This window comes from Hirundo rustica, chromosome 20 (genome assembly GCF_015227805.2).
Source record: "Hirundo rustica isolate bHirRus1 chromosome 20, bHirRus1.pri.v3, whole genome shotgun sequence".
Taxonomy (NCBI): domain Eukaryota; kingdom Metazoa; phylum Chordata; class Aves; order Passeriformes; family Hirundinidae; genus Hirundo; species Hirundo rustica.
The window spans coordinates 4,379,154-4,404,504 of NC_053469.1; the positions used below are offsets into that span (position 1 = coordinate 4,379,154).

At 53.0% G+C, this 25,351-nt stretch overlaps 1 protein-coding gene and 1 long non-coding RNA gene across 2 annotated transcripts in view; both read left to right on the forward strand.

Annotated features, from left to right (window-relative positions):
* The first annotated feature begins 6,820 nt into the window (after positions 1-6,820).
* Positions 6,821-14,141, forward strand: LOC120761723 (uncharacterized). The gene is made up of 3 exons (XR_005703724.2): positions 6,821-7,001; positions 10,798-12,252; positions 12,445-14,141. It is a non-coding gene; the product is annotated as an uncharacterized LOC120761723 (long non-coding RNA).
* A 5,419-nt stretch (positions 14,142-19,560) lies between these two features.
* Positions 19,561-25,351, forward strand: part of RAPGEF1 (Rap guanine nucleotide exchange factor 1) — an 84,234-nt gene continuing 78,443 nt past the window's right edge. Inside the window, exon 1 of the mRNA XM_040083002.2 lies at positions 19,561-19,660. Coding sequence (XP_039938936.1) covers positions 19,636-19,660 — 25 coding nt within the window. The 5' untranslated portion in view covers positions 19,561-19,635. The remainder of the gene's footprint in view (positions 19,661-25,351) is intronic.

Here is a 25,351-nt window from a genome sequence, read left to right on the forward strand (position 1 = left end):
TCTGCGGTGAGGCATTGCTTATCCATGGCCCAGTGTGAAATCATCCTGCCAAGAGCCGGGGTGGGGAGGGTCCCGGGGTTCGGGCGGATCCTGCTCGCACTTTCCCGTGCCGGGGCGGTGCAGCCCGGCACCGAGCGGGACACTCACGTTTCTTGCAGTTGGGCGAACACAGGGAAAGCTCAGGAGGGGCTGTTTTTTGTGGAAAACACTGCTCGGAAGGTGGTTCCTGTTGAAGTGAGCACCTTCCCTCGGAGCTGTGTCCTGGAGGGAGGCGCGGCATCACCCCGAGATTTCCGCGCTGGCTGTGACCGGGATGCCTCGGAGAGGATCAGCAGCCAAAACTCAGGAGGGAACATGTTCCGTCCCGCGTTTCCAGGGTTCCTGTGGGGGCCGAGGGGTGCTGCAGGGTGCACACGGTCCCTGGATGTGCTCCTCTGCCCCGCTGCTGCATCCATCCCGCTGGAATTTCGGTGCTCCGGCTCCTCCCTGGACGAGTTGTTCCCCTTCAGAAATGGAAGCACGGTGTGGGAGAGGGAAGCCGGTCCCGTCCGTCAATAGGAGACCGAATGCTCCCGGCCGGAGCGCAGCGCAATTACGGCGATGAGATTCGCGGGCAGTTAGCACACCGCCGCTAATTAATTCGCTGTGTTACAGGATCTGGCAAAGGGCTGCCGGCGCCTCTCCTGCAATAATTCACCCAGCAGAGAAAATGAACCGTAATGAGAGCTGATGGACAGCCTCAGCAGGCAGGGTTCCATCCCATGTGGGAATACCGCTGCACTCCTGAGGCGTTCCACTGTCCCAGGCACCAGCGAGGAAGGAAGGAAACCCCACCTTTTTTGGGGTTTTTTTGGGGGGGGCGTTGTTAGTTTGTTTGTGGTTTTTTCGTGTGTGGGTTTTTTTGTTTTAGTTTGGTTTTTGGGGGAGTTTTGGGTTTTGGTTTTTTTTAACCAAATCTCTGCTGATTATTCGGGAAACCAGAAATTTATTTGCTGTTAGCAACTTTTGCTTTAAAACTGCCCCACAAACCTGCACAGCACCCACAGCACGGCCGTCAGTCGGACACCTGCACCCTGCGGGTGGGAAGGAAAGGTGCTGGAGGTGGGACCCCCACACCCCACCACACACCAGGGACAGGGGGACCCTGTGTCCTCTGGATGTTGTCCAGGCCGTGCTGGTTTCTGATGTGGTTGCAGAGATGGGCACAGGGTGTCCGTGCCTGAATTTCACCTGACGTGTGCGAGGTCACCTGCGCTGCACCCCTGGTCCTGGAGCATCCCGGCTCCTCACAGCTGTCACATCAGACATTTAAAACAAATTAAAAAACAAAACCAGGAGAGAACTGACCCTGGATGCTCAGGGGATGTCTGGGAGCAGACAAACTGCGCTTGCATGCCTGGCCATGACCTCTCTGGGGCTCCTGTCCTGGCTGGGACCCGGGGCTGGCTGCTGGCTCTAACTCCTCCTGATCAGCTCGGGGCCTTGGACAAATGCCCAGTCTGCTGCTGCCTGGAGCCAGGATCTCATTAGCTCACAGTCCAAGATGGGCTGGTGCTGCGTGTCTGATTGCATTTGTAGTGCTGCTGCCCTCCCTGCGCCTGGGATCTGCTTCTCCACCCAAAAGCAGAGGATGCTCAGGGGCTCCTGTGTGAACCAGTCCAGAGAAAGGGACCTGGGGGCTTCCAGGGATGGGGCTGGAGCTCGGTGTGGGGTGGATGTCCCCTCGGGGCATTGGGCAGCAGCTCCCCCAGCTCGAAGGGAGAAGCTGCTCCTTCCACCCACTCCCAGAGGCTCCTCCTTGCTCCTTTGATCAGTTTGGTCAAACGGTGAAAAGCAGTGTCCCCACAGGCACAGCAGAGCTGTGACGTGCCATGGCCCAGGCGTGCGGGACAAACCCCGGGCCCTCTGCAGAGCTGGGTGCTGGGGCTCTGCAGGTGGGATTGCAGGTTTGGCCAGGCTCCCTGCTGTCCCCTGCCCTCCGGTAAAGTCACTCACAAGGTGGGTCCCGGAGAAGTCCAGGCTGGACAGAGCCTCTGGAGCAGCCCAGGCTCCTCTCCCCTTCTTTTGTGTGCAGAACTGATAAAGAAAGAAAGAAACAAACCCCAACCATAAAACCAAATCAAACCCAACCGGTTCTTCAGCTTTATTTGGATGGAAGCCCAAAACACAGTCTGGCGAGGCACAGATGGAAATCCTATCTGGGGCTCCTGACTCACGGCACTAAAAAAAACCTGTTAGTCAACGTTCAAAAGGGCTGGAGCTCCTGAAGAAACCCTCCATGCTCCCCGGGGGGATGCTCCACTGGGACTGCTGTGGGCAGGGCACTGTTCCCTGGAGCTGGATCTCCCTGGGATGCCCCAGGGGTGGTGGGCGTCGGGGCCTCAGCAGGGTAACGATGCGGATGTTATCGACCTGGACCTTCGCCTCCCCCCTCTCCTTTTTACTGATTTCCCATCCCTCCCCAGTGCGCTGCGTTTTTTAATCCATCCAGGTCATGGCCTGCTTGAGTGGGGCCAGCCACGGGGTCAGTACTAACGATATGCTAATGAGGCTGGGGCAATCAATGCCCCCTAATCAGGCAATCGATCCCCGCTGCAGGTGCATCTGATCTTGGGCTGTGCGGGAGCAGCGTCTGATTTGATTTTTGACGGGTTCTTTCGAGACATTTGTCACAGCAGAAAACTTGGAGGAGATTTACACACCTTATTAAAAAAAAAAAAAAAAAAAAAATTTGAAAAGGAGGTTTGGGGATTGGAACATCCTTTTGAATCCAAGAGCTGTTTTGCTGGAGGTGTCTGCCACAAAATAGTGGGGTTTTAGTGGCCACAAGCAGATGCACAGAAGTGCGCGGGAACAGGATTTTTGATCCCCTCTAATAGATTTTAGTGTCCACTATTTTTAGCTCAGGGAATTTCCTGAGCCTGCTGTTGTTTGCCCCATCTCGCTGAGCATTCACTCTCCCCATCAGGTTTTTTCCACCCTTGGATAAGAATTTCAGCAGCCCAGATGATACGGGGAAACCCATTTAACCACCTCAATGAGGAAAGGGGAATTAAAACCCCCCGGTGTCTCCTGAATCCCCCTGTGCACCTGGCAAAGGAGGAGGTGCTGGGGAAGGCGACTCTGCAAAGCCTGCACAGGCTCCCACTCCTTGGATTTCAGAGTCTCATTGCAACGGGCAGGGTTGGAATTAAAGCTGCATGTGTGTAATGTCACACCGTCCCAGCGTGGGAGTAGGGATGTGCATCCACCCCAGGCCTCCAGCGCCTGGATTGAATGGGAAACACTCTCCCACTGAACCCAAGCAGCTCCTCCCTGGGCTCGTGGTGATGCTCAGCTCCTGGCACAGCCCCGCTCAGCCAGGATGGCACCAGGGCTGGGCCCGTTCCTCGGCCCCAGCAGGAGCTGCAGCACTGCCACCCAGCAGGCTCGCTGGGTTAATTAGAGCTGTTGGGATTTATGCTTCTGCGTGGGGAAAAACCCTCTCTCCAAAACAGCCCTGCCCTGAATTAAGCTGGGTGGCACCCAGAGCCCTCCATGGATCCACACAGACGCCTTCAGCGCCGCTCAGATCCTGTGCTCTCCCTCAGTCAAGCCCAGTTACTGCCAGGGAAATGGAATAAAATAAAATAAAATAAAATAAAATAAAATAAAATAAAATAAAATAAAATAAAATAAAATAAAATAAAATAAAATAAAGAGCCAAAGAGCAAGAAATGCGCTTCAAAACTGCTCAGTGCAGTGACAGCACGTGGGAGCAGAAGGAGCAAACCTGGGAGGGAAAAGCGCTGGCAGAGCTGGGGGGATGGCCAGGGGTCGTGGAGGAGCTGCTCACTTGAGTAACGTGATGGAGGCAGCTCTCAGGGTGCACTGGGAAGGCGCAGATTGCCCACGGCGCCAGCGTCTGCCCTGTCCGGGGGGAGCTGGGCAGGGAGGTGCTTGCGTGATGGGGAGGTGAATCTTGTGGGACACGTCTTCTGGCAGGTCAATTAATCCTGCACCTCTTCTCCCCTGGCCCACCTGTCAGCTCCAATATTACCGTTAGTTAGAACACATGGCCGGAGTCAGCTGGTGCAGCGTGAGCCCTGAGCCATCCCGGGCCGGGCCGGTCTCACACCCCGGTGCCACGGGATGTCCTCGGGGCTCAGGTGTGCACGGGCTGCTCCCGGTCCCGCCCGTGTGCCACAGCGGCTCCCGCCAGCGCTGCTGAGTCAGCAGGATCCTCGCTGCCGCTGAGTCAGCACAAAGCGCCCTCGGTGCCGGCTGCGCCCATGGGAAAGCTGCATCCAGGGGGGAAGAGCCACAGAGAGCTCCGGCAAAGGAAGCGGTGGGAGCAAGGGGATGTTTCTATCAGCCCGGAGTCATCTGTGGCCAGGCAGCGATCCCAGCACGGAGGGAACCACACGAGGACTTGACCCCACAGGTGCTCGGTGGCAGGTGATGTTACAGGGGAGGTTATGGCAGCTTTGGGGCAGTTTGGGCTCCACAATCACCCCAGGACTGGATTTACCGTGTTGGGCTCTGAGTTCCCTGACCACAGAAGCTGCAGGACTTTTCTGTCCAAAGCCACCCCCGGGTGGGGCAGTGGGTTCCCCACACACGGGGGTCACTGCAGCCACTGAGCTTTGCACAGAGCAGCCCCTGCCCTGGCCAGAAAGCAATGGGGTGTTTGGGATGCTGAGCTGGGCACAGTCACCAGCCCCTCCTCGTGTCCATCCTGCTTCCCTCCAGCATCCTTCTCCTGGGACTGGCATGTCCCTGATGTCGCCGCAGCTTGTCATTGTCACCAGCTGCAGCCAGAGTTGGCATCGCCCCTCTCAAGGTCGGGAGGAGCTTTGGGGTTATCTCTGTGCTCTCCCCAGGCTCCACTTTCCCACCACCAGCCTCCCTTCATCAGCAAGAAAACTGTCTTTTCCTAACACTTATTAAGCCCTAATTTTCATCTTATTCATTACTACCAAGTCATTAAGCTGGCAAGGAATTAAATGAGGTGAAATGAAAAGAATTGAAAGAGACCAAAGAGTTTGGGGAGGTTGGGTTATTTTCTAAAAGAGACCAGAAAAATAATCTCCCAGGATTAAGCAGGTGAGAGCAACTCACCCCGTGGAAGGGCATGTAAGACTCAGAGATGAGGTTTCTAATTAAAAAGAGGCACTGAGGAACCTCGGGGGGTATCTGTCTGCTCCTCCCTGCTCCACGAGGTGACAATGAGGACAGCGGGCACTGTCGGCTCCCGGGCTGTGAAGAAACTCCTCCTTAACTTCAGAGAAGCTCAAATAAAAGCTGCTGAAATGAGGGGTTCAGAGGACATTGTGAGGCTTCCAAAAACAGCCTCTGCTAAAGCCTGACAGTGCTGAGCTTTTCTGTGTATATAATACACACACATGTATATGGGGGGAACATTCAGGGATATTATTGAATACATTGATATGTTAGATATAAACGTGTTAATGTGTTAATATGTAAAAACCTATTTAAACATGTGTCTGTGTGTATAAAAACGTTGCTTCCAGGAAACAATCTTCTACCTGCAGGGCTCTCTGCTGGCCCTTGCTGGGTGTTTGCTCCAAGGATGGCTCTGGAGTGTGCACGGGGCATTTATGGAATGCTTCGAGATCCAGTGCAGTAAGTGCCCACCTCTCTGTCCCTGCCTTCCTCTGCAGGATCGGATCTCAGGCTGCCTGGGTGCCCCTGGCACAGACCTGGGCCGTGCAGGAGGTGCTCACAGCCCAGCTCTGAGGAGAGCTGAACCCCACGGGCCACCTGAGCATCCCATCCCTGGATGAGTCCATAACACCCCAATCCCAAACCCTTCTCCCACCCAGGCTCCTCAGCCACCGGGCAAACCAGAGTCATCAGCTGCTGCCTGGGCACGCCACACCAGTCTGTGGCGCTTTTTTCTACTTTTATTGTTGTTTCCTCAGACTGAATTAAAATAACAGTTCTACAGAGCGATGTCGGAGCTGCCAGAGGAATCCCATCTCTCTGGTGACTTCATTAGCGCCAGTGCCTCCAGTCAGCAAAGTCACAGGGCTTTATTAGAGCGTGGTGGGGTGTTTTTTTTCGCTTGCCCTCACATGCAGAACCCTCATTAGTGGGAAGACAGAGCACTAAAGAGTCCCGTAAAGTTTCCATCCAGATTTGTTTCATCTCCTCCTTTCCTGACAACGGCGCCCCGCCACCTCCAGCTTCACCAGCAGCAGGAGCATGTGCACGTCTCTCATCAGCACACCTCTCTTCCTGGCCTGGCCTGGCGTTGCTGCTTTTGAACACGCCTGGGCAGGAAGGTCGGAGTTCCTGGAGTCCTGATTCAGCCCCTACCCAGCAGGCTGGGGTTTGTTTCCCACCCGCTGCTTCCAGCCCTGCTTCACACTCCCCACAGCCCTGCGTGAATTGTGACCCTGCATTTTCCAGGCATTCAGGATCCTAAGAGGCTGTTATTTTATGATGGATTAGCGACGGTGTATTTGCTTTCAGTCTATTTCATGGTGCCCCAAGTGCCTTGACTTTAACTCTTCTGTTGGTTTGTTTGTTTGTTTTATTAACCCAACAGGCTGCTCATGGAGATCACTGTGGCAACGCCCACTTTCCCCACCACGGGCTCCCCCAGAGAGGCTGGAGGAGATATCCCACCCCAGGGAAGGCACAGAGATATCCCACCCCAGGGAAGGCACAGCTCACCTGTGCTGGGGAATGAGCTCACCTGTGCTGGGGAATGTTGCTTTGGAGATGGACTTGGGGGAATCAGGTGGGAAGGGAGGGAGGGAGGGAGGAAGGAAGGAAGAGCGAGCTGCCTTAATTCAGTGCCTCTCTCAGTGCAGGGCTGGGTGTGGGCAGTACCCTGGAGCAAGAGGAGCTGCAGCAAGGAGCAGAGGGCTGAGGAGAGGAAGAGAGGGGCTGTGACTGCTGCAGGTCACATCCTCATCCCACAGCTCTCGGAGCCCTTCTCCATCCTCGCCTGGGCGCAGGTGAGCTGCTCCTGACACGGGCTGTGCGGCCAGGTAAGTTTTGAAAGGCAGACACAGGCTCAGGGTTCTCCCCATCTTTGGGGATGACCTTGGGGCTCGTCCCTTTGTCCCTCCCCAGGGGCTGGGACATTTGCAGAGAGGTATCCGAGTGCGAATAACCCACATTAACACCTGGGGCTGGTGGATGTCAGCACCAAGGGCCAGGCTGCATTTCAGCTGGAAGCCTGGAAATTTCCAGTAGCAATTTCTAGCAAATTCCCTCCTCATTTCCAGTAGCAAAGATCAGCTGGGAGCTTCAGGGATTACAGCAGTGGGTTGGAGGGGGAAATGAGGAACGAAAGAGGAAAATAAACATAAAAGTCATACAGAGCAAATAGCTGGCAGCAATTCCATTAAATCAGATGTTTTTAAAAGGAAATATTAAAATATTAACTATGTAATTAAGTATTTATTAATTAAAATAGAAGCCAAGCCGCATTAAGCTGAGCACGGCCCAAATCATGTGCAAGTTCTTGTTTAGCTCAGCTGCCGGCTCAATGGACCTCGACTGTGTCTCCCAGGCCCTTGGGCTCACATTGTGGAAGGGACAGGGAAGCAGATTCCTGAAGTTAGCAGACCAAAATCCCCTCAGCATTCCCCGTTTCCTGCTCTGAGGTAAGAGCTGTGTTGGTTTTTCCAGTGGCTGCTTCCTGCCGATGCCCGCAGCTGCCCGTGGAGCTGGGCTGGCAGGGCGATGCTTCCCCAGGCTGGGCACTGCTGCTGTTCCCCCAGCTCTGCAGCAATCCCTCCCCTGGTGACATCCGAGCGTGCTGGGACCCGTGTGCTGCTGTCCCTGAGCCCTGAACTGCCGGGGCCGGGCGTGGAGGTGAATCCCTGCGGCACAGAGAGCTCTGGTGTCACCAGACCTGTGACTTGGAGCCGGTGCCAGGGTCACATTGAGCTCTCCCAGCCCGGTCCTGGGGAGCAGGAGCTGTCTGGTGCCTCTGACAAACTCATCTGTCACCGAGCGAGGGCCATGGGCTGCGAGACGCTGCAGAAGAGAGAGAATTAAAGAGGGAGAGAGAAAGAGCAATCAATACATTATTTAGCAGTAGGAATGCAAATGACAAAAAATTAATGAGGCCTCTCCCCACCCCCCTGCACCCTTCCCCCAGCCCTCCTTTGCTGTAAGATTGCTGACAAATTCTCTGGAAAATATCAAAACAGCCGGAGGGTGTAACCTGCCAGAGTGATGCACCATTATCTATTATTGATGGAAACCTTGACAAGTTCCCTTTAAAAAGGAGAGAGAAAGGGAGGGAGAGAGGGGCCGGGAAAAAATTGCATCTAATCTTTGTTTTAAAGCTACAGTTGCTCATTTTCTCTTCCCCGAGGGCGGCTGTGCGACAGAAGTTGTCACAGCGGTGTCACCGAGTCTGATGCTCCCGGAGCCGCGGCGTGGCCGGGAGCCTCCGGGCTGGGCTGGCAGGGAATCCACGGGGTGCCCGTGGAGGAGGAATGTTTGTTTCTGCCCCTGTAAAGAGTCTTTTAAGCCTCATTTAAAGATGAAATAGGGCTGAGCTGGCAGACACCGCGCTGGGGATTGTGTCTGGGGAGAAACAGGGGGCTTGGGGTGAGAGGGAGGGAGAAGATGATCAAAGCAAACTGTGTGGTAAATCCGGGAGGAGAGAGCAGCCGTGGGACAGGAGGAGGAGAAGGAGGTAGAAAAAGTGACCGTGGGGGGGAAAAAATATCCAGCAAGTCCCTGAAGCATACCAAACCCTGTCCTGAGCAGCAGAGAGGCGAGAAACCACAGCACCCAGCACAGAGGCGCTATCAAACAGGCTGGTGAGTGGCACACTGCAGGGATTAATACTTAATAAATGTCACCGGCCTCCTGACAGCTCCTCTGCTTTGGGCCTCTTAGAGCAAACCAGCAAAACCCTCCAAATAAACCGTGCAGAGCAGGTGAGCTCAGCTGCTCCTGTTGTCCCATGACCCCGAGCCAGGGGTGACGTGTCCCTGCTCCTGCCCCGGGCCCCCTGTCCCACCCAGCCCTGGGCAGCAGGGAGCTGATGCTACAGGAGCCCCCAGCATCCTTCCCTCCATCCCCCTGACCCTCCTTGAGCTCCCACCTCGCCCTGAATTTCTAACCCTGCTGACATCCCCTGTTGCAATGGGGGCAGGAGCTGTGGGCTCCCACCCACGTCATCGTGCCTCAGTTTCTCCAGGCACAGGCTCTCACTTTGAGGTCCAAGATGAAGGGCACCTCGTAGATGACAGCTGTTATTATTCGCTCTTGCTTTTTTTTTTTTTTTTTTTAATAGGTCCTCAAAAGGATTTCTCTCATCTCACAGCCCAGTCCCTCAAGGGCGCTTATGGGATCTGTTCCAGGCAGCTGCTGAAATCCAGCTCCTGTTTCCCCATCAGTAGCTCTAGGCCTGTCCTTGGGCTGTTTAACATTGAAGGTGCAGGAATTACCCCCAGGGGTTCATATCCCCACCCCACCGCCCTGTCTTCAGCAGAATCCATGCCACAGACCCCAGAGGTACAAAATCCTGGGCAAGACAGTTTGTAGCTTACAGAATTTAATCCTTGCAAACACCGCTGTTGTTCCAGCTGATGCCCACTGGCGTTGCAGATCCTGCTGAACCCCACGTTCCTGTGAATCCTCGTGGCAGGGCACCCTGCAGCTCTGCCTGTTCTTGGTTTGAAAGGTACCCTCTGGATGCCTTCTGTTTTGGTGCTGCAGGGCCAAAGTTGTGCTCCCAGCCATCTCCTCCTCTTCCTCAGTCAGTGCTTTGTATGCCTCTGCCATGCCTTCCTTGTCTTCACCTCTATCCCATCCCCTCTTCTTCCAAAACTAAATAGTCCTAAATCTTTTTAATCTCTTCTCATGGATTATTGATACTATTTGTTGCAACTCTTTGGATCTTTTCCATTTCTGCTCTATCCTGGCTGGGATGATGGGGTGATGAGCAGACGCTGCTGAAGGTGAAGTTTATAAAGTCACAGCAGCTCAGCCTCTCCCTGCTCTGTCCAAACTGCTTAGGGAAGGGGCAGCTCCTGCCCATCACATTCCCTGCTCCTGGACCTCCCTGCAGCAGTGCCAGGCTGCTTCCCCATGGTTTTTATCTCTCAGGAGGAGCCCCCATCCAGCAGCAGAAGGATCTCTGGTTTTCTCCCTGTGTTTTGTTGCAGTAGTTGAGATCCTCAGTCGCGTTTCCCAGCTCCTGCTCCTTTTTGGGTTCTTGGCTGCTCAGCCAGTGCTGGCACTCACAGAGCTGTTTTGAGTCCCTCCAGGCCTCTTTGCTGCACAGTCCAGAGCCTCTCTGGACCCCCAGACACAGAGGTGATGCTGCTGCTCCCCATGTTCCCTTTGCAGCATCCCTGTGTAACAGGGAGCAATCGTGTTCCCCTTCCTTGACTTGTTGCAGCACATCCACAGCCTCAGCAGCTCCTGGTGTTTGCAAACCCAAACCCACCAGGGGGTGATGCAGGCAGTGCACGGGCTCCTGTTTAACTGGGGAGGTTGCCCAATTTATACAAAATTATTTGTGTCCTCGGGAGACCTTGTAAGCCCAAGGGGTGGCTCCCCGCTGCCTTCTCTCTGTGTCCTGCTCTTGGGGGTCTCAGGAGGAGAAAGCCCCTTTGCCAAAGGGTTCTCCCCACTCATCCAGCTCACCTGGATTCTTACTAGTTAAATATTATTATTAGTCAAATCAGTCTTTTTTTGTTGTTATTGGAAGGCAACCAGGCTGATTCCCTGATTTTATCCCTTGGGTTTCCTTCAAGTTTGGTTTTTACTGCTCTTCCAGTGTGCTGAGGGGTTGTTTTATTCCTGTTTCAGCCACAAGGAAATGAGTCTTGATGTCCATCTGAAACGTGCTGCATGCTGGGTTTTGTGCCATCCCAACCACGGCGGGGTTAATTTCATCAGAAACTAAACCCTGCCCACCTTTAAGCTGGGGAGAAAACAGGATTTGGTCCCACACTAATTGTACTGAAGGCTGAGTGACTTTTTTCACTCTCTTCCCATTGCTTGGTTAAATCCAGCTGCTCCCTAAGCATGCAGGAAACGTCCCCCAAATACCACAGCCTGCAGGGAGGCACTGGAGGCCAAAACAAGGTAACAAAGCTGAATAAGAGCAATTGGAGAGGAAATCGCTGCGATGGGGCTGCCAAAGAATGGAGAAGCTCCAGCTCCTGCCGTGGGACCCCCCCCCCGCACAGGTAGGCAGATGTCAGCTGAGATGGAAATCAGCATTTCATGGAGCTGAAGGTCACCCTTGGGCCAGCTGCAGAGGGACAGAGAGCAGCCACCGTCGTCACCATGGTGCTGGAAATGTCATGTCCAGCCTGAGCATCAGTTTTGCTTTCCTACTGTGTGTTGTGCTACAGAAGGCTTTGTTGGCAAACGGACTTCATGGGAAGTTTATCTCCCTGCTGCTGACTTTGTGCAAAACAGAACAAAAAAAAGAGCAAAGAAAGAAAGTGATAATAAAAAGAATCCAGCATAAATTCCCAGGAGGAAGCAGGAGGGCAAATTTAGAAATAAAATAAACCAAACAACCCATCAGCCCCAGCTTGACAATGAAGAGAAGTGCTGTGGGCTGAGCAATACTTGTTTGAAGTTTGCACCGTTATCAGAGGGACGTGCCCCACATTTACAACGCTCTCTGAAACGTATCAGGGCTTGTGCAGCATAATGGGAGCATGGTGGGGGTGGGTCAGCCCCTCCTTCAAGGCCAGGAGGGCCAAAATGAAGACTGGCATGAGACACTGCAGATTGTCACCCTGCACGGGAGGGACCTTGGACCAGTTCGTGTTCATACCAACTTGTCAGGGTGGTTGCTGTGCTCATTAATGGGGCCCAGAGGTGTCTGTGCCTCTCCTGTCTAATTGCAAAGGTGAAAGGGCCATTTCACAACAGGGGAAGCTGAGGCACGGAGAGGCCAGCCTGCCCCAAGTTACCTTTTTGCCCTGAAAGCAAACGCGCTCCCTCTCTGCCGCGCACATCCTCCGTGCTGCCGCCGCTCTCTGTTCAGAGGCAGCGCTGCCTTTCCCAAGCCCGGATCTCCTGCAGCCTTCGGGATTCAGCACACCTCGCTCCTGACCTGCCACAGGCTCCTTTATTCCGTGCCGGGCTCCCCAGGTGGATTTGCCGACACAGCTCATTCCTGCCCTGCAAGACCTCTGCTATTTCAGACCTGCTGCCTGCAGCTCCCCCAGGTTTCTCTCCCTCATCCTTCCTGCAGCTGCTGTCAGCTGTGCAGACCGTGTGGAGCTTCAGCAACGTGGCCAGGTGACACTTTGGCTTGGGCACAAGGTCTTTCCACCTGGGATTTGGGAGGGAGGGGAAATCAAGGCTGTCACATCCAATTACATTTTTCCCTGGGTGACCTTTGCTTCCAAAACGCAATTTTTATTATTTGACTTTGTAATATTGATTTTGATTTCCTTTTTTTATTCATTTTCATTTCACTCTTTCCTGCAGGGAGCCACTTGGTTCACCTTCAGCATCTGCTTGCTCTGTAGTGCGAGGCAGGAAGGGTCACTTGCCCATGGAAAATGACCTGCAAGAAAAGCAAGGTTTTAAAGAGGGCTTGTGTGTGAGCTGGGCTTGCTTCTGGCACTCTAAATTGGGCCCCTCCATCCTGTCCTTCCTGAATACCCCTTGGCTTTCTGGTGAGTTGTCTCCCTCATCCAGAGGTGGGTGGGAGCTGCATTGCAATGGAGCAGGTCTGGATGTGGAGCTCCTCCAGTCTTTGCTGGAAGCAGGAGCAGCAGGAGCATCTTCTGATTGAAAGGGAGAGTTTGCCACAGAAATGTGTCCATCTCCTGGTGCTCCATCTCCAGCAGTGATCAGTAACGATGCTTCAGACTGAAGGAAGAATTCTGCTGCAGCAGGCAGAGTCTAAAGTACATTTCCCACAGCCCTGGTGTATCCAGCAGCCCGTCCCACAAAAACCAGACTTTCCTCTCCTCTGCTTGCTCAGTGCCCAGAGGGTAGCCAAGGTCTGCGATGCAGCGTGGCTCTGGGTGATGTTCAAGCCATCCAAAGGAGATGGGCTTGGGACCATCTGTGTCTCTGGGACGATGCCTTCACTATCTGCAAGTGGAAAGGACTGCCCAAGATACCCTGTTCCCTTCCTCTGAAAGCTCTTCCCACCGATTCTGACCTCAGCAACAAAATCTCCAAAGCCAGAAGGGTCACGGCAGGCTTCAGAGACCCTGCTCAGAGCTGCTTTTACTCTTCAGGGACAGCACAGATGGACCATGGTGTGGTCAGCAAAGCCAGCAGCCGAGCTCCAGCCACGCACAGCAAAGATCTTTATTCAGCTCCCTGCCACGATCCAAATAAACCCCGGGAGGATGAGCCATCGATGTGAACCTCCAGGTGTGGGGAGGTGAAAGGACAGCAAGACGTCTGACCACTGAGGAGGTGCTGACAGAAACACCTTGGAGTGCCAGACACCTCGTTAGCCAGTATATATTGTGCTGGTGATTCACACGTTTGTGTTTCCACTGTGAAATACTGTCCCCAGTAGAGGGAAAAGATTAAACCAGAGAAAGAACCTTCAAGAGCCTTTTCTCCTTCCACCCTCACCTTCCTAATTATTTTAAATGTACAAAGGGTTTGTCATAAGCTGTTTAATCTCTCTTTCTCAGTTTTTCTTTTTAATAATCCCAGGGCCTGGGGTTCTTCTCAGCATCCCTCCTCAGATCCACCTCATCCTCCTGTTGGCAGCATGAAACCGAAAATTTTTCCCCCCCCTATTTACTTCTTCTCACAAAAGCCTAAGAAAAAGACATCAAAAAATCTTTCCTTTAAGCTGCCACTTTAACAGATATATGTGAAAGTGGAATTTATTTATTTTTTGATTAATCCCCTAGCCCCAGTGACCTGAGTCTCTGCCCACCTGGCTGTTGGTGTTTTACAGATGGGGAGCCCTGAAGCATTGAGTGACCCACCCCAGACATCCAGTGGGTTTGTTGGTCTTGGACTGGAGATCTCTCTGGGGAACAAAACAAAACAAGAAACCAAAGGTCTGTGACCAAGCAGGGAAGGGACCGAGGTGTTCCAAGGTTGGGATGTTGCAACAGGACAAGGGCTAACGGCTTTAAACTGAAAGAGGGTCAATTTAGATTACATATGAGGAAGGAATTTTTTACAGTGAGGGTGGGGAGGCCCTGGCACAGGGTGCCCAGAGAAGCTGTGGCTGCCCCATCCCTGGAAGCGTCCAAGGCCAGGCTGGATGAGGCTTGGAGCAATTTGGAAGTTGTCCCTGTTCATTTCAGGGAGTTTGGAACTCAAAACCGCCCCTTCCAACCCCGACCATTCTATGATTCTCTCACTCCTTGTCCCGCTGCAGACAGAGAGCAGCGAGCACCTTTGGGGAGCATCCTCGCTGCTGCCTGCTCGGGATAACCACCGCCGGGATGCTCTGCTCTTCCTCGCCCCGGGGGCTCCTCCTGGCTCAGGCTGCGGCTGGGGGGAGCCGGCGGTGGCCCCCAGCCCCATGTGCCGGCATATGCTGCCCTCTAGAGCCTGCACCCAAATCTCGCCTTTTTTAAAGGAAAAAGCTGCGAGAAAGCCAAGTCCTGACAATCGCGTCCGAACGGGAGAACCGCGGGAGCACCCTCGGCACCAGCCCCACGGCCACGGAGGATGCACAGCGGGAACCTTGACAATCTGCCCGGACCATCAGCTCTGCTAACGATAAAAACTTCTCACGGGGGTCTGACACACAGCCGGGACCAGCAGCCAGGTACCAGCAGCTGCTGTGCCGAGAAAACCTGAACACTGACCCTTTCCTCGAGGAGGTGAAAGCGGGGATTTGCCCAAAATCGGTGTCTCCCATTTGCCTTTTTTTTTTTTTTTCTCCTCATACTAACTCTGATTGCATCATGTATATTTTCTGACACCGAGCTCTGTCCCTTTCTGCATCAGCCAGAGTGCATCCCCCGTGGTTTTGCTGTCTTCTTCCCCAAACTATTCCTCTCCTCCACCACATACTGGCATCCCACTCCTATTTCTCCCACCCCCGAACACCTCAGAGGAGTTGCAGCCATTAACAGGAGATGATAATCTTTGCCCTTTAGCTTTGGTTGCTTTCAATAAATTCTTTTTTTTCACCTCCTCCCGGTGGGAGAACTTTCCACCCTGCAGGCTGAGCAGGGATGGGACACATCGGGTCTCTGTGGTGTCTTTGTCACTTGGGGGTCCTCGTGCGCATTGGATGAGGTTTTTTCCAGTGAGTTTTTGGAGCCTTCATCAAACTGCAGCTCTCCTGAGCAGCGACGTTATCAGGAGCAGCGCTGGTGCTGAAGGCGTTGTGCAAGAGGGCAGCTGGCCAAACTGCATTTCCCCAAATAATCCCACTTATTCCCCGCTGCTAAAACCCACTCGGCCAGCTCTGTTTGGGGTGGATGGCCGCTGCCTCCTGGGATTTCTGCAGGGGCAGACCCAGCAGGACCTGAGCCCTGATCCCACAAACCGGGGGAGAACAGGAGAGCAGGGCCGGGCCGGGAGCAGCCCGGGATTCGGGCTGAGCCTCACTAGAGGGCAGGAGCGCTCTTCCACTGCGCGGCTCCAGCCTCCTTGGCGTTTCTTGCACAATTTCCCCCCCGTTCAGTGGGTCACTTGTACAGTCCGGTGACTCACTGCAGGAAATGACCCTGTGGGGCTGCAGCTTGTGTCTGCTGCCCTTCCCCGGGTGCTGTCAGCCCTTCTGGGGCAGCCCCCAGCGAGGGTTCCACCGTCTGCTCAGAACTCCTGGCAGGTTTTGCTGCCAAGGAGTTTCTTCCAGGGAAGAAATATTTGGGGAAGGAGGCTCCAGATGTTGCCCCCACATCTGGCACGTCTCTGGCTGTAAGGTGAACTTTAGCACTGAGCTCTCATTTGATAACAAAGCAGATACCCAACATATTCTTCATTTCTTCTTCCTGATGTAGCATCCGCACCTGAAAAAATTGGCTCCTTGTAGGGTGTTCCAGCATTGCTCCCTGTTGAAGGTACCCAGCTACTGCCATCCCTTTCCCTCCATCCAAATGTGCTGCAGGAGCCACCCCTGTGGGATCTCACACAGCCTGAAAAGTGACATCTCCCTTCACAGATCTCCTCCTGCTCTCCTGGCCACAGCTTTGCCTTCAGCAGCACACTCAGATGGACACAACCAGCTCTGAGGTGTTTTTCCCCAGCTGACTCCAGGGGATATTTAGAAGCATCAGCTTTTCCCAGCGTTGTGAGTTACATCTTAATGCAGAAACCACAAGAGAAACTCCAGCATCCCCCGGAAGGCAACACATCATGGGCACAACGGGGCTTTTTATATCCGAGACTATGAAAAGTCCTTCCAATTTAGGAGCTGCTCTGTTCATATCTCACATTATTGCACACAGGCTCCTTCTCCCTTGCCCAAGTCTGAGAAGGGGAGGGTGTAAGAATAGCAGCTTGTTACTTCATCTGTCTGCTTCCTGTGTGTACTCCCAGTCGGGTCTGCTCTCGTTAGCATCACCCGCTGCAGCTCCTCGTTACTACTGCTCGCTAATACGGGTGAGTCAGCACAGCTCGGCTACAACAGCCACCACTTACATCTGTGTGAGCCAGAGGAAAACCCCCACCTAAATCTTTCTCTTTTTTTTAAATAGGATTTATCAAGCAAATGCACTCAGGGGCCCTCCACAAGCCTCTCAATGAAAAATTAGCGAGAGGAAAATGCATACTCTGCCTCTTAGACCGTTTCCTCCCATACCTTCTGCCGAGCCTCAGGTGTGTGAGATGTTTAAACAGGCTCATGAAGTCACTTTCCAAGTTGTATGGAAAGCTTACAGAAATAGCAGGCTCGTGAATGATTTATTTGATAAGGGAAGTAAACAGCCTCTGACAGCTCACCAGGCTTCAGATTTATTGGCCCACAGCGCAGGGCTACCTGCGAGTCATTGTTGTGATGTTTGTCCCTAATTAAGTTGTAGAAACGAGTTAATTTTCAAACAGGACCATAATTATTCTGTTATTGCCTGGAGCTCTATCCCCGGGCTCTGCTGTCACTTCCCTGTGGAGCGAAGCCACTTGTCCCCGGGGAGCTGCCGCTGCTGCCTGGGCTCAGATTAAAGCGAGTGGGGAGGTTGGGGTGGCAGACACGGAGCTGAGGGTGTCAGGGAGCAGGAGCTTGTCTGCGGCTGCTCTGGGGCTTCCAGCGGCCGTGCTGGGCAACCTGGGCTCACGTTTGCCACTCCTGCCCCGAGCGTGGGTTTGGGGGGTCTGTAGGTGCTATGAGGATGCTCTGAGGCAGCAGCACTGGTGTCCTGCTGCAGTCAGCTTTGCACAAATCCCACCTTTGCTCCCTTTTCATGGAATCCCAGAATCATTCAGGTTGGAAAAGACCTCCAGTATCATCAAGTGTGACCTTCTAGTGAGTAGCACCATGCCCGCTAAACCTTTTCTATTCATTTTTTGAGCACTTACAGGGACGGTGACCCCACCACTGCCCTGGGCAGCCTGTTCCAATGCTTAACCACTCTTTCCACGAAGAAATTTTTCCTGCTATTCAATCTGAACCCTCTGGCAACAACTTGAAGCTGTTTCCATTTGTTCTGGTGCTGGTTGCCTGGGAGAAGGTGCTGACCCTCACCTTACCACAACCTTCTTTCGGACAGTTGTAAGAGTAAATTGTAATTGACTAATTTTAATTTTGCTGCTGACTGCTCCAAAAGAAAGATTCTGCCATGGCAGTGAATTTGGAAAAAGGCAGAACCTGTGAGGCCTGCAGAGATTCTGAAGAGTCAGGAACATCAGCAGGACATCCCAAGCAGCTCAGGATGGGGGTCCCTGCTCCTTCCAACCCCATATCCAAGGATTGCATTTTGGGGGGAAAACCACCTGGGTTCCTAGGAAGAGACTGAGGGAGCTGGGGCTGCTCAGCCTCAAGAAGAGACCACATTAATGTGTGTAAGTATTTAAAGGGGGATGCCAAGAAGATACAGCCAGGTTCTTCACGGTAGTGCCAACCACTTGGACACGAGGAAACAGGCAGAAATTGAAGCACAACAAGTTCCACCTGGACACGAGGAAAAATTACTTTCCCGTGCAATGACCACACACTGGAACAGAGACAGGAAAGGGTGTGGAGTGTCCCTCACCAGAGATATTCCAGACCCATCTGGTCACAGCCCTGTGCTCTGAGATGACCCTCCCTGAGCAGGAGGTCAGACCAGCTGAGCCGCTGGGTCCCTCCCAGCCAGACCCGGATCCTGATGCCCATCCAGGTATTCTGATCCCATCTTGAGATCCTGATGACCATCCTGGATTTCTGATCCTCATCTCTGGATCCTGATGCCCACCCCAGAATTCTGATCCCATCCTGAGAGCCTGAAGACCATCCTGGATTTCTGATCCTCATCTCTGGATCCTGATGCCCATCCAGGTATTCTGATCCCATCCCGAGATCCTGAAGACCATCCTGGATTTCTGATCCCCATCCCAGGATACTGACGTCCATCCCGCAATCCTGGTGCCTATGCCGAGATCCCAATACCCATGCCGGAATTTTGATCCTCATCCTGGGATCCCGATGCCCATCCCGCGATCCCGATCCAATCCCGGGATCCCGACGCCCATCCCGGGGTTCTGATCCTCTTCCCGCGATCCCGATCCCATCCCGCGATCCCGATGCCCATCCCGCGATCCCGATGCCCATCCCGGGGTTCTGATCATCCCGCGATCCCGATGCCCATCCCGCGATCCCGATGCCCATCCCGCGATCCTGATCCCATCCCGCGATCCCGATGCCCATCCCGGGATCCCGGTCCCATCCCGCGATCCCGGTCCCATCCCGCGATCCTGATCCCATCCCGCGATCCCGATGCCCATCCCGGGGTTCTGATCTTCATCCCGCGATCCCGATGCCCATCCCGCGATCCTGATCCCATCCCGCGATCCCGATGCCCATCCCGCGATCCCGGTCCCATCCCGCGATCCCGGTCCCATCCCGCGATCCCGATGCCCATCCCGGGGTTCTGATCTTCATCCCGCGATCCCGATGCCCATCCCGCGATCCTGATCCCATCCCGCGATCCCGATGCCCATCCCGCGATCCCGGTCCCATCCCGCGATCCCGGTCCCATCCCGCGATCCCGATGCCCATCCCGGGGTTCTGATCTTCATCCCGCGACCCCGGTCCCATCCCGCGATCCCGATGCCCATCCCGGGGTTCTGATCTTCATCCCGCGATCCCGATGCCCATCCCGCGATCCCGATGCCCATCCCGCGATCCCGATGCCCATCCCGCGATCCCGATCCCATCCCGCGATCCCGGTCCCATCCCGCGATCCCGGTCCCATCCCGCGATCTCGATCCCATCCCGCGATCCCGACGCCCACGCCGCGCCCCCATCCCGGGATCCCGCGGCGGCGGGCGCTCGCTGCCCTCCCCGCCGCCGGCCCCGCCCTCCCCGCGGTTCCCTCCGCGGCCGGGAGGCGGCGCGGGGCGCTGGGCGTGCGCGGCGGGAGCCCCGGGCCGCCCCTTCCCGTTCGCGGCCCCGCGGAGCGGGCAGGGGGGCGGGCGCTGCTCCACGGCCGCCGCTGGAGCCGCTCCCGCATCGCGCCCGGCAGCAGCGGGAGCCCGGCTGCCCCGAGCGCCGGCTCCGTGCGCCGCCGGGCCTGAGCGCCGAGCGCCGGCTCCGACATGTCCGGCAAGATCGAGAAAGCAGGTGAGCGCCGGCAGGCCCGGGGGCGGCGCGGGAGGGGACGCGCCGGGGCGGCCGCGCTCGCCGCTCGCCCCGCGGAGCCGCCGGGGGCCCGCGGAGCCGCCGGAGGAGCCGGAGCCGCCGGGGCCGCGGAGCCGCGGGAGGTGCCGGCGGTGCCGCGGGCCTGGCGCGGCCCGGCGGGGCGGGGGGAGCCGGGCAGGGCCCCCCGCGCCCGGAGAGGTCTCCCCGGGGGGCTCCTGGCAGCGCGGGCGGCGAGCGGGGGCCGGGGCCGGGCCCGGGGGCTGCAGGAGATGCTCTGCCCGTCCCCCCGGGGGCTGGTCCTGCGCTGCCCCGGCGCTGTTTGGCTCGGGCTTTGTGTCTTCTCCGCGTTTTCCTTTTTCCTCGCTGTTTTCCTGGGTTTTCCCCCCTCCGCCCCTAATTCTTTTATTTTAATTTTCACGTTGTCGCACCCGTTCCGTCCTTGCCGTGCAGCCGAGCATCAGCCCAGCCGGGCGCTGCAGCGCTTTGGGGCCTACGCGCTATGGTTAATTTCAACTTCTCCCAACTTTCCTCTCCTGGTGTTTGTGCAGGATGAGAAAAGATGAGGTCGTGGGCAAATGTCAGAGGGAACTTGCAGGGTTTTTCCCTCCCTCTTCCCCTCTGCCTGGGGTGCTCGTGAGAACCAGAACCAGGGGAGGCTGCTGAGGTTCCTCCTGCGCTCACAAGGAAACGCTCGAGCACGGATCGTATTGTCTGTCCGTGCCTCTGGAGCCGTGCCTGGTTCTCAGTTGTCACTTTAGATGGTTGAGTGACCCTGTTTTTCTCTGTAGTGGGAGTAGTACGCTTAAAGATTCAATTAGCGTTGCGCAGATCAAGCAGCGAAGTTACGTCGTTTAATTATGCTGCATTTAATTAGCAGAGAAAAATCGATGCTGTTTTTGTATATTTCATTGCGGCGAGTAGCCAGGCTGGCTCCTCGTGGGGAACGCGGGGCAGCAGCCCGAGCGGGGCTGCGTGGAGCATCCAGGCTTCCCGGGACACGGATGCAGGAAGGATCCCCGATTCCAAGGAGCGAAGTCTTTGTAGCATCGCGTTCTGGCTGCGCTCATCCCACCCTGATGTGCTCCGGCTGCTGCTGCGTGTTCTCCTCCGGCTGCGGCGGGTTCTGGAGCGGCCCCGGGGGATGAGCAGCCTGCCAGCCGGCTTCTCCGTGCAGCAGCACCTCGGCGTGCTTCCAGCTCTTCGCGCTGAGTTACCGTCTAACAAGTGTGCGCCGCATCAGGGGACAAGTGTGACTCCAGAAATATCGCAGGTTAATCCGGTGCACCGCGCCTTTTCACGGTGTCGCAGCGTAGCTTTGCTCCTGCCGAGCTTTTCCGTGCTTGTCCCGTACTTCAGCGAGCAAGGAAGGTGTTAGCGGAGTACGCAGACCTCGGGCCAGCTCTGGAATAATTGCCACTTGTTTATGCTGGAGGTGAATTTGGCTTGGGATTTAGTAACTGTAGACAGTAATTACAGATGTATAAATAAGTGATCACGTTCTGTTTATTCGCGTGCAGTAAATAACCCTGGGAGAATAGTAAATAGAGCTCCACACCAGAGAGGCAGCGTGAGGAGTTCAAGCACAGGAAGACGACTCTGGAGACGCACACAAACTCATCATGGTTCCATAAACAATAGAACAGAGAGGCCAAGAAATACCATATAAATATAAATGCCATCTAAAATACTGTATAATAGCAATAAAATACCGTATAAAAATCATACCCTGCCCAACCTAGAGACCAGCCACACTGAGCTCCCACTGAAGAATTCAAGGATCATACAAGATCCATCCCCATGTCGGTGCTGTGAGCGTGCAGTTGGAAGATGCAGTGGGAGAAGCCCTGATGCAGAGGCATTTGTTCTAGTTGGAAGGCTATCACAGTGAGGATTTGCTGAACAAGAGAAACCGTAAATCTGGCAATCCGTCCTCCCTCAATTGCTTGTACTTTCATTTCTTTAGGAAGGATATTAAAAAAAAAAAAAAAAAATCTCTGGTCCAGATATAAATGGGAGGAGAAGAGACATGGAAGGAGGGCTGGGAGCCAGCTGTTCCAGAGCAGGACAGCCTCCATCGCCGTTTCTGAGTGTTTGAACTTCTGATTGACACAAACAGTTTGGTTAATAGCGTCACCGAATAAACACAGCCCATAATACCACAGCCACTCAGGGGTAATGTTTGTCAAGACGTGTACAGTAGCAGAACAAAGGATACAGACTCATGAAATAAATGCTCTGAGGTCCAAGGTCTGTGCATTTGTGTGCATTTGAATTTATTTTTCTTGCAGGGACAGAAATTCATGCATTGTGTTACAAGTAAAATAGACTGGTCCGAAGCCCTGACTTTGGAGTGGGCTTTGGTTTGACTCATGTGGCCATCTAGACAGGCTGCTGGAAAAAATGTGTTACCCCTTACAGGGTTAGACCCCCAGAGACCCTCACACATCTGCTCCCTGGGTCCTTAACTGAAACACCTTGTTGGCACTCAATAAAAACCAGTAATAAATGACTAGAGATAACAGCTTCCATCCTGTCCATGAAGGAAGAGCAGCCAAGGCTCCCTCTGGAGCCTCTCAGTGCTGCTGTTTAATCAACAGAAGGGTCACTGTGGAGCAGTTCAGAGCTCTGCTTTGGAGTGAAGGGCAGCCATCGGGTAATGAAGAAGATGGTATATTTGGGGTTTGCTGGTGTTAGAGCCCTGCTTTGTTAGGCTCCTGCCAGGAGACTTCCAGACACTTTTCCAAAGCAGAACCCTCCTTGGCTTGAAGAGAAGGAATGGCCACTGGCCTCTCTTTACTCCAAGACTGTGACTTTTTGTCTTCACTTTCAGAAAATATTTGCTCTCTCCCTTTTTGATGTGAAATCCAAAACAGGGATGCCAAGAAAGAGCGGAGAAGGTCACAGATTCTGCTTGGGTTTCCTGTTACCATGGCGATGCACGAATTCCTGTTTTTATTTACCTGATGGATTACGTGCAGCAGGGAATTCAGCTACTCTGCATCATTCAGGGAGAGTAAGGGAGGAATTAGGCACCATCACCTCTGAACCAAAAGCTTGTTGTGAAGCAAGTCCATTCAAAAATGCTCTTACACTAAAGCCAAAGAACATATGGGTGCCATATTTTGAAGGCTTATTCTACTTGGTGTTTTCACTCCTAAGCTTGTTATTTCTTTCAGGGTTTTCATTTCCCTTGTGAACTTGTTTTTCCAACAGCTGCCTGCTAAAGGTTGTTTGAGAGAGCTGTTTCAGGTGTTAGCTACCTGGAGTGCAGGCAGTCATCTCTATTTGGCTCAGGACTCAACGGGATGTGTTTATTCCCAGTAGACCAAAAATGCTGTTGGCTTTGCCTTTTGCTCATGATCTCTTACTTGCCTGATATGCAAATTCACCTCTAATTCTCACCCTTTAGTATTGGTGGGATAAAAAACCAGGGGTAATCCCAGGAGAGCTGTGTTCTTAAGAAAATGACAAAATCGAAGGAGCAATTCAGGAGGTCACATTATTCCCATCTTTGCGGGAATTTAGTGTTCTATCTGGAGCCCTTCATGCCGATTTATGTGATCCGGAGTTGTTCAACTGCGAATGTTTTTGTACTCATGTGAAGTTTCCTGGAGATTTTGTTTTTGCAGAGGGTATATTTTGAACTGTCATCATGTCTTGGATCATTTTATGGAAATGAGCCTGCCTGTTTTATATACCTGTACAGTTTTATGCAGTTTCTCTTTGTCTGTCATGCCTAGGTGGGTTACTAGGCAGGACTCTCTCAGTTCTGTTGTGCATTCACAGCTGTACCATGTTCCTCAATAAGAAGTGAGGGCTTTCAGGTTAGAAAATTTTGCAGTTGACCAGCTTAAGTGCTTCTCTGCAGGTGGTTTTCAAGCAAAGTAGGCGTTATCTGAAAATTAGACCCTTTAAAAAACTTACCTCTCAACCCCAAAAGCAGTTCAGTTCCAATTCTTCCTTAGTCAGGCTTTTAGTACCTACTGTTTTCTCCTATGTGCTGCCCCCATAGTGACATCCCACCTGTGTTTTACTGTAACTTGTTTTGTGTGGAGGTAAAATACAGGTACGAGATGATCGCTCATTTCTACAAAATAGCACAAGGAGCAGAATTTGGCATCTTTTGTGAGCCATTGTAGGTTGACAGGTGGTGGTGTGTTCCGAAATGCAGCCTGTAGGATGACTGCTGGAGGATTGAGATGGTCTTAGCAGTTAGAAGGAAGTGGGCAAGGAGTGGAGAAAAAAGACAGCTGAAGGCTACTGGAATGTGAAGCAGCTGGGTTGTGCCTTAGTCAGTGAAAATCAGAAACTGGAAACAATTGCTAAATTTATTTCCAGTGTAAGCAATCGTTTTCCTTGAACCACAGTGACTAAATATATCTCTTGGTTGTGATTTTTATGTGGTGGTAACTCACTGGCTCTTGCTAACCTCCTGGCAGGCAGAGCGAGGAGTGGAAGTTCACTGTCAGTCAAGATCATAAAACAAATATCCCTCATTTAGATCTCTTGATTCACTTGTGTGGCTTTGTTTGCTGCAATGTATTGCCTGAGTGGAAGAAACCTGGGTGTTTGTTTCTAGGGAGGGGAGTCAATCTGTAACTCCTCTTTCAGGATTCCTCGGGGTTTTGTTCGTATTTTTGGAAGTTTTGAATTGCAGTTGATGCTCTAGCTTTGCTCTACTGTAGGTGCAGATAGATTGTAATGCAAAAGTATGGGTTTGGGTTTTTTTAGAGAAATATACATTAAAACCTTAGTTTTTTCCAAAGTGGAAAGCCTGAGGGTAGAATTGGCAAAATGAGCTTTGCTGTTGACTTACAAATCCTTTGGAAGGAGAGCATTCCATCCAGAATCTTAACAGCATTTGAACTGCAAGTGGAGGAACATGAGGAGTTAACTTGCTAGACTTCATTTTAAAGAAGCTGGAGAGATGTTGTACCTTCCTTGGCAGAGGCATTTGATGGCTAATCAGGTTTAATTCAATCACTCAGTCATTATGTGTATTATAGGTAGCTCTCAGTTGAGTGAGTGGGAGCTGGAGTTGTTTGTTACCGTAGCACCCACTTTGGAAGATCCCTTGTACCCCAGCAAAGGTAAGATGATAAAGAACATTTTCTGTCTTTGTGCCAGATAAAACACCTGAAACTATGTTTTATATTAAAAATAACAAATTACATGTCAGAACTACAGGTAAGGTGATTTAATAGCCTCCTTCCTCTCTCCCCCTCCTCACCACACCCATCATTTTGCATAGTTTGAATACATGTAGTGGATATAACTTGTTCAGTTTTCCAAAGCATATAATCACAGCATTCTTCTGCTGGAACTCGGGATTTGGGATTGTTTGCTACTTTGGGAAGCTCTTGTCCTCTGTGTACTGTTGCTTAGCATGAAATTAATCCTTTCAGCTTGTATGCTGCCTGTAGAGACGTTACATTATCTGGAGAAAAATCCTATGCACGGAGAGGGGTCCTTCAGCTTCTCAGATTTGTGACAGAATAGGCTTTTCTCTCTGAAAAGAATTGAAAATTTATTATGCTGTAAGTGCCTGAATAGTTGGAAAATTCTGCTTTGGAGTTAGATTTTTTTCCTTTTTATTAGCATATGACTGTGGGATTCAGCCAGTGTCACAGAAAGAGTATTGAAATCACAGAGCTAATGCAAGGATATTAGCGT